Genomic DNA, 14,109 nt, shown 5'->3' with positions numbered 1-14,109 from the left:
AGATAGATAAAACTTAATTTTAAAGTCAATCTTTTATGTCAATTGATGTGAAACCAAAGGGTAAGAATCCTATAACCCGCAATCAAGATTGAATACAAACCCAAGAAAGCTTGAATAAAACTTGACCCAATAATTACCTTGACCATAAAACCAAAGTTACAAAGATTAAATGACACAAAGAAGTAATCTTTGATAAATTTTGAACAATTCAATAAAGAACCAAGAGCAAGAGAAATCCTTTCCAATATTATTTTTGAAATCATCAAGTTATCGCAACTTACAAACCATAAAGAGTATTATTTACAATTCAACAAAATAAAATCTATTGGAATATTAGGTTGAAATTAAAACCCAAATATAAACTACTTTAATAGTACTTTTAAAATAAAATAACAAAGCTCAAGCCTTAATAAGTATAAGACTCATATCGTAAGTCTTTTGATAATTAAATCTCCAATCCACATGAAATTAGGATTTTACCCAAACTGCCTCTTAGAAGGAATTTTAGCCCAAACTCACAAGCCATAAGGAAAACCGGCTCCAAACCAAATCTTAACCCAAATCTACAAGTCACAAGAAAAATAAACCCTAACCTGCAAGCTAAAATTGTCCTTCTCTAGCATGGATTACATTTATAAAAGTCTAATCCTTTTTATAACTAAAATTAATTTCTTTACACCACCTTAGCAGGAATTCTCAAAGTTTTTTGGCCCAAATGTCTCGAATAATCCCACTAAATGCCTCATTGATCATCTTGACTCTCGCTCTTATAATCAGCCCAATCAGAACATGCAATAAATCTTGTGGTGTTACTTGTTGATTTTTATTCTTATATTGACTTATATTTACTTATATCAAGAATAGTTTTCATATAAATGTTAGTAGCCATCATAACCATTAATATGCTTAAAATGCATCAAATTGATATCAAGATAACTTTCTTAAATGGTGACCTTGACAATGCAGTTTATATAGAACAATCCAAAGGTTTGTTATTAAAGGGCAATAAAATAAAATCTGTAAGTTTATCAAGTTATTATATAATTTGAAATAAGCTCCTAAACAATGACATGAAAAAATAAATAGTTTATATTGACAAATGAGTTTAAAATCAACATGGTTGATAAATATATTTAGATTAAAAACACAAATAAATTATATATCATTGTATATCTTTAGATGGATGACAAGTTAATTTAAGGCAACAATAATGCATTATCAAGTATACCAAGAAAACATTGGCAACGATAATACATGATCAAGTATATAAAGAAAACATTAACTAATAAGTTTGATATGGAAAAATTGAATGTTGTAGATGTCATCCTGGGAATAAAAAATTCTAAGATATATGATAGATTGGTATTATTTCAATCTCATTTTTTGAGAAAATTCTTGATAGATTTTTTAAAGTTGTCAATAAAAGTATCAAAATACCAATGGATAAAAGTGTACATCTATTAAAAAAAAAAAGGTAAGGAAATGCATCAATTGAAATATTTTTGAATAATTGGAAGGTTGATCTATGTTATGAGCTGAATATGACCAAATATTACATATTTAGTTAGTAAGCCAAGTAGATTTATAGTAATTCAAGTATAGATAATTAAAAAGTAATAAATTGGTGCTTAAATATTTAAGGTGTATCTTGGACTATAGTTTTTACTATATTGGATACCTGACAGTATTTGAAGGATATAATTATGTGAATTGGATATTTGATATTAAGGATTTGAAACTTATTAACGGATATGTCTTCACACATAGTGAAGCTGTTGTATATTAGAAATCCTATAAACAAATATACATCGCAAGATCTGTGATGGAATCAAATTTATAGCTTTTGATAAAACTAGAGAGGAAGTCGAGTGACTTTGAAATTTCTTAGATGATATTTCATATTAACAAAAAGCCAAAATGAACGATCTATATCCACTTTAATAGTCAATCAACAATTAAAAAGGCACAAAGTAGAATGTATAATGGTAAGTTTAGACATAATATTTTTAAACACTTGTTATTGAATAAGATTATTTCTATTGAAGTCAAAGGACAATATTATAAATCCAATTACTAAAGGTTTTACAAGAGAACTTGTGTATAGTTCATCAAAGATAACGAGTTTAAAACCTTTAAAGATAAAAGAGTGTCATGATGATAACCATATTTAGTTGATTGAAGATCCTAGGATATATATTCAAATAGAAAACTAAGTCATATTACATCCTTAGTAAAACTCAAGAATAATTATTCCATGCTTATTTCTTTAATAAATAAATAAAAGATGCTAGCTATAAAGTGATAAAAGGGTGATTGTGCTTTTAATGAATTTCATATCTTGGTTTACTAAGTAAAGTATAGTAGAATACTTCTAAGAAAAGACCACTTGTATGAGTAAGAAATGTTGTTGTTTTTTTTAGAATTCTAAAAAGTTAAATTCTCTAAAGCACTTATAAATACACGGAGTTGTTTAGGGTCAAAATAAACACAACCATGAGAATCAAAGAAAAACTCTAGAAACATAACTATATGAGTATGAAGCATTAACAAAGTACTATAACATGAAGCATTAACATATTTTTTAAAATATATATATATATATATGAATAAGAAATTGATCTTAAAAAATCATTGAATGATATGTTTTTTGCAAATCTAAACACCCTAATTCCATATAAGAGATTAGAAGATTATCTAATGGCTTATATAATGGAAAATCGAAAGGTTAAATCTATGTAAGTCACCCTAATCTAAGTGGGTTTTAAGCTTATACTATACACATGTTTGGCTCGGCTCAGCTTAGCCTAGGTCTATGTTTATGCTGGGACTTGAAGCTAGGCTTTAATTGCTATAAATTACTTTTTTTTATCCTAAAAAATTACTTTTTAGCCGACCCTGGAATAAATTACTAGAAGAATAACCTTCCTTTATCTAAATATTTTGTTTTTATAGGGAAAAACATCTAGTTTTTTAAAAAAAAAACTTTGAAGTTTTATTTTATTTTATAGCAGCTAATTAAAGCAATAAATGATGGGGATTCTACATCATTTTTTGTTTAAAAAATTTGCACAAAAAAGGATTAAAGAGGAGGTGTTCTATACAACAAATAATAACTTTTCACCTTTTTCTCCTTTGTTTTCCAACCTTTCTCTATGATGGTTTTTTTTTTTTTACTTTATTTTCTTCTATTATTCTATAGATTAGGTTCTAGTATTTCATAAAGCGATTTTGATCATTGTTTCTAAGTTCATAAACCTTGATCAATAATGTAACTAATCAAAGAGATGTTAAATCTTGGAATGGTAATTGCATTCAATTTATTTACACCAAGTGACAAACAATAATATCTTAAAAACAAATGGTATATAATTTTTAACATCAAAGTGATTTATCTCTTTGTATATATCCCGAGCACTTAACCAGTAAGTATACTAAACATTGTGTTTAAACTAAGTTTTAGTGTACATTTTATTTCTAAAATAAATTATATGTAATTGGTTGTATGTTTATTTTGTCATTAAGGTTATAAATTTTTTTCTTGGATAAATATAAAACAACATTAAGTTTACAAAATTAACAAGAATTTTATTTTTCATATCTAGTAAAACTAAACAATAACGTTCATTATGATTTAATATTCATCGGTGGTGAAGGGTTAGGTGATGAATTTTATAATGGTGTATTTATATTTATGCCTTCCATGAAGATATGTGATTTTGGATAGGGAGCACAATAATGAATGATATAATTTTGCTAATTTATAAGAGATGGGCTTACAATATTAATTATTTTAGGAATCGATGGCTCTAAAAGTTAATTAAAGTCTAAAGTGATTCAATAATGATCTAGGTAATAAAAATCAAAATTGAAGTGTTTGTTTGTTTGGCATGGGATAACTTATACTTTTCAAAATATTTTTTAAAATTATTTTTTTATTTAAAAAACCATTAAATTTATATATTTTTAAATTTTAATTAATTTTAAATTAAAAAGTGAGATACTATATTACCAAACATACAATTAAGGCCATGTTTGTTTTCCGGGAAATAGTTTTCAAAAAACCATTTTCCAAACTTTTCTGTATTTGTTTGCCATTAGAAAAGTTTGTCAACGGAAAACACTTTCCAGTCAAAGAAAAATTTAGCTTGGTTTCCAGGAAAGTGTTTTCTTGAAAAATCTGGACGGAAAACACTTTCTGGAAGTTGTAAAAATTTAGAAATATCATATTATTTGCTGATTATATCAAATTTGGTCCTCAAACTTTTGATTGTTATATATATTTTGTTTTGAATATTTATTTTTCAATTTTATTTCTTAAAATTTAATTTTTATATTAACTTTGGTTCTCATTTTTATAATTGTTATTTGCTTTTTTCTTATTATTTTTTTATTAAAATTATTTATCTATCAAATTTAATCCTTATTCTTTTGATTGTTTCTTAATTTATTTGAAATAATTTATGAAATGTTAATTATTATTATTTTAATTTCTTCATCTTTTATTTTTTTTATTTTTTAGATTTGATATCTATTATTTATTTTATTTGAGATAATTTATGAAAAAAAATTTCAATTTCATTCTCATTCAACTTTTTAATTTTTAAGATTTGTTCCTCATTATTTTAATAAGCTTGAGAAAAATAAAACATTAATAAGATATTTTCCAGCTCATTTTCCATAACATAACCAAACACTAGAAAGTGTTATCCAACTTATTTTCTATTACACTACCAAATATCAGAAAATAATTCACTTTTCTGGAATTCACTTTCCAAAAGAAAACTACTTTCCAGCAAACAAACGAGATCTAATTTTGATTCAACAATGACATAAAATATTATGAATTTAATCTTGATATTATCATCTGTTCAATTTTGGACAAAATAACATCCAAAATGAAAATTATTTTTTTAAAATTTAGAATCAAAACAAATAAAACATTGTTTAAACTAACTAGTTTTAGTTCAGTTGGGTTTCAAACCAACAAAGCCTGTAATATATTTGTTGGGCTTTTTTAACTGGGTCTGACTTTTCAAGGCTTCTTTTGGACTCTTTTTTAACAATGGGCTAATTTATTTTTACAGAGGATTCAAAACTCCAATTTAGCCTAATCATGCTTGGAATTTATAGATATTAGCCAAATGTTTAAGCTTTTTTATTTTTATGATCTGTTCACCTTTCAAAAACCAAAATACCAAATATTGTCAATACTACAATGATCACAAGTTCAAACTTTTTTGATCCACAATAACTTCAAGAAAACATTCAAATCACTGGTTGCTTATGCTATTGATAATTAAAAGCAAACGTTCAAATTAATTAACCATTTCTTATAATGTGTGTGTGTGTGTAAAATTGCCAGGAGAAGGTCCTGGTAAAATTAGGAGGCGGCAGATCTTATTGCAATTGTAATACCTAGAAGTAAAAGGTTGTTATACTGAACGAGTAATGACACAAATTTCATGTAATAACATTCTTTAACAAGCATATTTCAGCAAGAGATTAGGTTTGCAGAAAACAAATTCCAACACCCATCAAGGTAGCAATACATGCTCAGAGAAACAAACCATGCAAATTCATACCATTAATGTCAAGCTCTCTACATTCAATAGACGCTAAGCATCAGTTGTTTGAAACAACTGTTCAACCTCAGCAATAGTGTTTCTGGCATCCTCAATTTCTGGGCCTTCCTTCTGATCAGATTCTTCTAATTCAGCCTGAAAATTAAATTCTTTTTAACAATACATATATGGAGAAAAAAAATAATATCCAGCAAGCTATGAAGGAAAACAAATGACAGGTTTCTATAGAATTTATATGCCCATAAATAACCTATCATTTAGCAAGAACAGCTTCCTTTTGGATATTGTACCTAAAATACAAACAAGATTCAGCATCTCCCAAGGGTCGACGCCAGAAGCAACTCTGGATTGGAAAATTTAATAATGTTTTGGCGATGAAATCCAATTACATTAGAGTCACACTCGTGATCATTTTATTCTTTCAAGGTTCCTAAGTGCAAGTCAAAATCTCCATTCCCACATCTTTCAAATGATAGGGTAGTGAGATATAACTACCCAGTGGGAGACCCCTATATAGGAATAATAAGAAGAAATAAAAAGACGAGTGTTCGAGTGAATGGATCCAGGCCTAATTCAACCCATGATATCACCCTGACAATGCTGCCAGGTTATATGTACACACATACTCAATTAAACTTAATTCCAAATTAATTACAGTCTGCCTCACTCATTCCACCCTATCTAGGACCAGCCACCCAGATTAAATGCATGCTGATGGGGGAAAACTGGTATGCAAATAACTACAGTTGAAGAGTGCCGAGCACAGAATCATCAAAAATTGAAGTAAAAAACAATTATTCAATTAATTTTGTAGCTAAAACTCGTAAACCCACAAAGATAACCACAACAGTGGTGAGCTTATTATTCTGCCGAGTCACAGAATTTTAAGATGTCATAAACATGGGCACAACGAATGTGGCAAATCAAGAATGAAAAGAAACGATACCAAAATTGCTTTCAGATCAGCCAAGGCAGCCTCTAGGCGTTTACGACAATCTGGAATCATCATCCTCGACTCAGCCAGCACATTTTCCTGTCCAAACCAAAACCAATAGCATTAATTATCAATAAAGAAAAGAAAGAGATATTTAGAGGCAGGGATACATACCTGTTGCTTAAGGTCATAAGGGTCAGCTCCTTTGTCCTTCATCGCAGCTGTTTTAGCAACTTCTCTCTCAACCTCTTTCTCATAGGAACACAGCTCCTTCACTATTCGTTTGCAACTATTTGTCTTGATCTTTGCATTTCTAAGGCTGCTGCTTGCCATGATTTTTGTTTTCTTTTCTTTTCCCTTCTAACGATAACCTAACCACAATTCATTTCTTATCATAAATAAAAAACAAATGCCAAATTTAACATGGGTTTTGTTTATCATAGGATACAATCAAGCATACTCCAAGTGTGAAAAGAAACAGAGATCGCACCTTATTATCTTGTCTAGCTTCAATGAGAGAGAGAGGGGCTGGGTGCACGGTGCAGTGACTTATGAGCTGCGAAAACGCTCCCTTAAAGATGCGACAAAGGAAATGGATCTCCTTTCTACTCAATTTTACCGCACGTGACTATCGATTTTCTTCATTTGACATTGGAATAATTATAAATTAGACCCCAGTCAACAAGGTGAGAAAAAAACTAAAAAATTGATTAAATTAAGAAAATAAAAAAAAACTTAAAAATCAATTAAATTAAAAAACAAATAAAAAAACTGAATTAAAAATAAAAAAAATACCAGTCCAGTTCAGTTTTAATTTCAAAAATCTGAAACCAATTGAAACGAATCTGTTAATCCAACACTTAAAAAAAGGTATAAGAAGAAAATTTTGTCTAACCCTAAATCAATATTCACTAAGCCAAAACTAGCAACAAATGTTAGAATTGATTTATAAAATATGTAGTAGGCCTGTAAAGCCAAATTATATGTGAGATTCATTCCCATTTCAGGTTAAAACCATGTTTAATTTTGTGATTTAACACAACTACTTTAATATGTCATAAAAAACCAAATAAAAATAAATAAGAAATTATTATAAATGAACATTTAAATTTGAATAGCAAAAGTTTCAAATCCAAAATAGCTTGTAGAGTGGGCTATGAGCTTATAGGCTAATGACTCATGAGTTTGGACTTGAATTTGGTTAATGAAAAAATATTTTGCATTCATATCCTGTTTAATCAGTAATAATTTTTGGTTCATATCTAAATATTATATTTTCTTATTTTTTTCACGACTGCAGGGATCTACAAATTATGATGCTTTGGTATAAACATGACATAAAATAAAAATAAATGAAGCCCTACATCGCAAGATTGGATACATCTGTGTATTGAATCAAGCTTCAACAACAGCAGGTTTTGCACTTTGAAAGAGAAGGAAAATTCAGATATCAATTCTTTTATCCAAATGAACAGGTCTTATAAAAGAGGGCCAATGTTTCATCAGTTATGTTTATAAACATGTCTTAATCTGTCAAGTTTATATGCAAAAAACATGAAGCATGACACTTTAATAAAGGTTTGAGTTAAATGTGTGAAAAAACATGTTGGGACAAGTCCAATAAAGAACAAACAACATAAAAAATTTAGTAGAGCCTGCTTTTAACATGTACAGGAGACTTTTGAAGAAAAAAAATTCATCTCAGTATATATGTATGGATCCTGCCTGTCTGTATTAATCAGTGGAATGGTATAATCATGGACTTTGTGTTTTTAATTCCATCATTCTAGAAAGCCTTTTTTTTTTTAATAATAACTACAATAGGGGATCTGAGTTCAATAAACTAGAAAATGATTTTAAGTTTTGTTGATCCCCATTTGGCATCCAAACTAGAAATGACGAGTTAAGTTTCGATGATTATTCAAATATCAAGCTGATGATCATACTTGTGCAGGTGAGGCAGCTAAGAAGGGAACTAGGAGATGTTCAACAGGAGTATGATCGGCTTATGGTTGAATTAACATCATTAGATACAGTTAAGGAGGAAAAGCATTTAATAAAGCACCAATGGCTTTCAAGGATTCAGATTTCAACTTCATCAATACTACCTAGTGTAATTAGCTGTTTTCTTGCCATTTACCGAGTCAATTCATCTTTTTCATCGAATAAATGTAATGGTTATTTCTGATTAGAATATAGGGAAAAATTATTTAGTGTAGCTTCCTTAGTGATTTTCACTCTTTCATGCAATCATTAAATAGTCTTAGGCTTTCTTCTCTTTGACTTTTAATTGCAGTGACGCCTGACTTTTCTGATGCCATACTGGATGAGTTAAGACTTATCTATATGTATATATTTGAGTTTTCAAGTTCACTTGTTCTTTATTTTATTACCCAGGAACGCCAGAATTCAGCCACCAGCCTCCAACGAAAAAAAAAAAACTAACAGAGAAAGACAGAGAGAAATCTTACAAGAAAGAAGTGAACTTTGCAGAGGAGATACAAGGGAAGGGTGCTTATATGGACTGCTGCTGAGGCCTGGGGGTGCTGTAAAATGTACCTGTACAACATACAATCAGAAGTTAGGGATGGTGTTGTAACAATGGCAATGAATAGAAACAAAACGACAGAAAAAAAAATTTAAAAGGAAAACAGGAATTGAAAGAACAGACCGAATGAAGATCTGGAGATGCAGATTGAAGAATGAAGATTGAAAGGCTGGGTGTGGGAGCTTAGGAGGGGACTAATGGTTTGCTAGATTTGGAGAATGGAGATGAAGATTGAAGAATAATTGAACTTGATAAATCTTACATAAAAACATAACAATTTAAAAATCATTCGAATTTGCATCGATCATATAGATTAACAACATAAATAGATTAATATGCTAATTAAAGGGGGTGCATTTCAAATGCCAGATAAAAGAGGCAGCAAGTAAACCTTTTAAACATGTAAAAAAGGAACATTTAACAACAAATTCTTTAAACAAAACAGGTTTAATTCCAAGAAAACATTTCCTCATGAACACAAGTGTTTTACAAGGGTACTTGTTTTTTCTGCAAAATCTACAGCCTGCACAACTTTCCAACAAATAACCTTAAATCTCTAGAGATTGCATTTTCCACTAATATCATGCATTATATCTAATTTGTTATACCAAACAATTGAAATTAAACTAAAGCTCCAATGCACTCTCCTCCTATTATGATAATTATGTCTGCAAATTCATGAAACACCGTGCATTATGATAATTATGTTTGCAAATTCATGAAACATGCACGGTGCCATGCACAACATGTTATAAATAGTGAATAATTGATGATGTTATATATGAGTTAATTTAAATTTTTGGTGTGGCAAATGGAAGGGTTTCCGTAAGATTCACATCAATCAATGACCATGCAAAGATGTAGATATTTACAACAAATAAAACACAGAAACAATCTCTTTAAATTACAATTGTGAATCTTGATTATTTAATTCAACAAGCATGCAAACTAAACTGAACAAGAACGTTGCTAGTTTTCAAATTGATATGAGGAAGGAAGACCCTTTGATACGATCCGAGCAACAAAAAAACAATCAAATTCGGATTTTGACATAAAATGTGCAACTGTCTAGTTTTACAGCAACAGTCATAATTCTCAATCCGACCGTTGGATCGGGCTGAAATTTTACGTAGAGTCTCCTACATGTTTTTCTACCTTGGGTTAAAATTTCAGGTCAATCGAAGTTCGAGAAGGCATCGCAATACTGGTCAACAAAGGCTGTATGAATTTTGTTATTTACTTCCTTTTGACTTATGGACTTCCTATTTGGCTAAGATATTTTTCCTACAAGGATGTGACAGCTGGTTTTGAGAATTTTCTAGTCTTGCAAGGATATTTAATGGGCAACAACATAGTTTCCATATGTGATATGGATTCCATATTAATGTAAAATCCTTATGGTGTATGGAAATAATTATTCTATCCTTATTATAGTAGGAATCTATCATTAAATAAGTTTTCAAGTCAGCTAAGGATACTTTGCAAATAAAGAAACTAAAGAAGAGACAACTTCAGTTTGATTCTCATATGATCAGATTTGTTGCCCTTTAGAAATCTCATATAAGCTAGGAGAATCAAATCTGAAGTTGCCTCCTCTTTAGGTTCCTTATTTGCAAAATATCCTTCACTGACTTGAAAATTTATTTAATGACAGATTCCTACTATAATAAAGATAGAATAATTATTTCCATACAGCATAAGAATTCCACATTAATAAGGAATTCATATCACACATGGAAACTATGTTGTTGCTCATTAAATATCATTGCAAGACTAGGAAATTCTCAAAACCAGTTGTCACATCCTTGTAGGAAAAAAATCATAGTCAAATACCACAAGTTAAAAGGAAGTAAATAACAAAAGTCATACAACCTCTGTTGACCAGTATTGCGAAGCCTTCTCAAACTTTGATTGACCTGAAATTTTAACTCAATATATGAAAACAAGTCAGGAGACTCCACATAAAATTTCAGCCCGATCCAACAGTCGGATTGAGAATTATGACTGTTGCTGTAAAACTGGACAGTTACGTATTTTACATCAGAATCCGAATCTAATTGTTTTTTCATTGCCCCAATCGTATCACCCTTGCTAGTTTTCACCATTGCTAGTTTTCAAAGGATGAAAAGCAGAGGAGCTAGGACTTTGTTCTATCAATTTTCTCCTTCTGCTTAGATAGAAGACAGGATAACGTTTTTAGACCATAGAGAGAAGATTTATGAAAAACCAAACACATAAAGATAACCATCAGAAGGGTTTACATGGTTTTAACTAAAGTGGTTTGCCTCCTCAATTACTTTCTTTTCCTTTTAACTGTTTTCCTAATTTTGAAACTCTAGATTTTGTATATATAGAAAGGAGGTCCTAAGCCCAAACTAAACTGGACAAGAACAAGAACGTTGTTCAAAGAAAGAACACTAGACATGAAGAAGAGCAATAGTCACCTAAAAAGAAAAAAAATGTAAAAGATTAATAAACAAGAATCCTGGTGGAGCGTGAGCAAACAATGAAACTATACAACATCATCCGAACATTACATAGCTGAACCAAAAAGTTATCAATAGCCAGGCATTTCGCAACCATCCTAAAGCGGACAACCTAAGCTGTTCCGTGAAGCAATAATCGAACAAAAAGTTTACTCATTTCACAGTAATTCTTCTCTTTTCACATACTAAAGTTTTGTCTTTGTTTACCTGCAATTCAGATCAAAGAAATCTAAACAAAAAGAGAAATCATTCTGTTTACTCATTTCATTTGTTTTAAAATGCAAGTCTGTATAATCATTTCATCTGATGAAGCTCAAACGATTAAACCCCAGTTGTTAAATTAGGAAGCTCAATAATCATGTACGACGTCAAAATGATGAGTTGTGGATCGAATTTTCCATGAGAATAGTATACTATAGCATTAGACTTGTCACGTCCATTAATTAATCTTTGGGTCAAGCTCTGTCCATTCAAAATACATCTCAGCAGCAGAAAGTTCCCAATACTCAATAAACAAAAAGAAAGCAATGCAGAATTCAACAGCACAGAATAAACCAACCTTAGGTGCAGACTTGCTGGTGGTGTTGCTGAATTGCTTCCGCCGGCAGATCTGCTGCTACCGGAGATTGGAAAAGACTGAACACTGAAGAGAGCGAGAGGGGTAGAGAAAGAAGGGAAGATTGCCCGCAGAGTTAACTGAGATACCCTATTTTTTGCTCCAAATATTTAGGGGGCATAAATGTAATTATCTTAATCGGTACTCGGGTACGGTAAAGTAATATCCATACCATATCCGAATCTGATTTTTTCATTTCTGGTATTACCCGAGTCTGAATAGGCGAAAAAACTAATATCCATTTAGGCAAATTCGGATTAGAATACATTGAGTTTGGGTGAAATTGTCATCCCCAGCTAGAATGCTAACGACAAAATCTAGGGTTTAGAAAGCATATTTTTTAAATTTATAGTATCTTTATTTTTTTTTTTATTAAAACCGGTTTGGGTATTTGAGTTTCAGCCTTATGAAATGAAACTAAACTGATTTTTTTTAGAAATTATTAATTAATTTTTTATCATAGTTTTGTTTTTTTAATTTAATTAATTTTTCAATTTTTTTTAATTTAATCGGTTTTTTGATATTTTCCTCGTCACATGAAAAATTCATCTCATAAACTTAGCATAACATAGAAGTTTTATGGGTGATAATATCTTTTTTTTAGCGTACCTAGTTTCTTGTCATAAAATCTCTAAAGATCAGTTAAGGTTTCTAGTGACTATAATATCTATAAGATCAGTTCAGGGTCATGTCTATACTTTAGGACGGGTTTGAGGTTGGGTAGAGAAATATTCACACCTACCCAAACTTGACTTTTTCATTCAAGTAAATTCAAGTCAATATTTATCGAATTCGAGTAAAATTATCATCTCTAATTAAAATTTTAGGGACGGGACCGGGGTTTAGAAAGCAAATTTTTTTAATTTATAATACCCATAGTTCTTTCTTTTTATTTGAACCAGTTTGGATATTTTAGTTTCTGACTTATAAAATTGAAATTGAACCAAATTTTTTAAAAAAAATTATAATCAATGTTTTTTTTATCACTGTTTAAATTTTTCTGTTTAATCAATTTTCTAATTTTTTCAATTTAATCGTTTTCTTGATATTTTCCATTCCCATTGAAGATGCTGGAAAATGCATCTCATACGATTTTAAGTCTTGTACAGGCTCTTGTAGAGAACATGTGCTCTTGTAGAGAACATGTGCTCTTGTAGAGAACATGTTATCATCTGGATCGTCTGAAAACAAGTACTGTGATTCTTGGCAAGGTTGCCAAAAACTTTTTTTTTTACACGACATGAAATATACGTAAACTCAAATCGTAAAATCGCAAGAAAAATATTTTAACTAATTATATGTTGACAATTTCAGTCAAGTAGTAAATAATAATATAACACAATTAAAATAAAAAAAAATAAACAATACAAATGTCCAAACACCTTAAAATACATAATTCAAATAAAAATTCATACACGGTTTAAATAACTTAAAAATACAAAAAGAAAAAAAATAAGATTGAACAACTATGTTTTATTGATAGAGTTTCAGAACATTTTCTAGAAGATAGGTCTTGAAACACAGTGCAGGCAACTAGTGAGATGATACAACATTCTAAGGTATATCACCAACTTAAAAAAAAATTAATAGAGACCAATATAGTGAACCTGTGACAACGAGAACAAAAACATACAAAATGACATCAATTTAATCTCATGCCACCTCACCTTCCATCTTTTTTATGTCAGTAACAAATCTTAGAAATAATGTTCAAATATCCCACCAAGCAAGACATGTATTTCAAGCTCTCTCTGAGTCTTTATCGTCTCTCTTTATAGTTAACAAATGGTTAGTCTAAAACACAGTATTTCTCTCTATATAAGTATTCCTATATCTTATTTTACTCATTTGATTCATCACCATTGTCGCACCCTCGCGATCGGGTCGCGGCGTCGCGGCAATCCTCGATTGGTTTCGGGGTCTTTGTTTTGTTTGTAAAGGAG

General features: G+C 30.0%; 1 protein-coding gene across 2 annotated transcripts; it reads right to left on the bottom strand.

The window, feature by feature from the left end:
* Positions 1-5,458: 5,458 nt before the first annotated feature.
* Positions 5,459-12,269, bottom strand: LOC133669722 (tubulin-folding cofactor A). Of its 2 annotated transcripts, none has more exons than XM_062089960.1 (6): positions 12,110-12,269; positions 8,988-9,075; positions 7,007-7,155; positions 6,691-6,904; positions 6,529-6,615; positions 5,459-5,717 (listed from the first exon to the last, which is right to left on the bottom strand). In XM_062089960.1, the coding sequence occupies exons 4-6, from the start codon at positions 6,847-6,849 to the stop codon at positions 5,616-5,618; spliced, it is 348 nt and encodes a 115-aa protein (XP_061945944.1). In that variant the 5' UTR covers positions 6,850-6,904; positions 7,007-7,155; positions 8,988-9,075; positions 12,110-12,269; the 3' UTR covers positions 5,459-5,615. The 2 variants fall into 2 exon arrangements, with proteins under 2 accessions (XP_061945944.1, XP_061945943.1); XM_062089959.1 differs by having other exon boundaries at positions 6,691-6,887.
* Positions 12,270-14,109: the final 1,840 nt, after the last annotated feature.

The sequence above is a fragment of the Populus nigra genome, chromosome 12 (genome assembly GCF_951802175.1).
Source record: "Populus nigra chromosome 12, ddPopNigr1.1, whole genome shotgun sequence".
Classification (NCBI taxonomy): Eukaryota; Viridiplantae; Streptophyta; class Magnoliopsida; order Malpighiales; family Salicaceae; genus Populus; species Populus nigra.
Note: the sequence above shows the minus strand (reverse complement) of the source record. Positions and strands in the feature narration are given on the sequence as shown.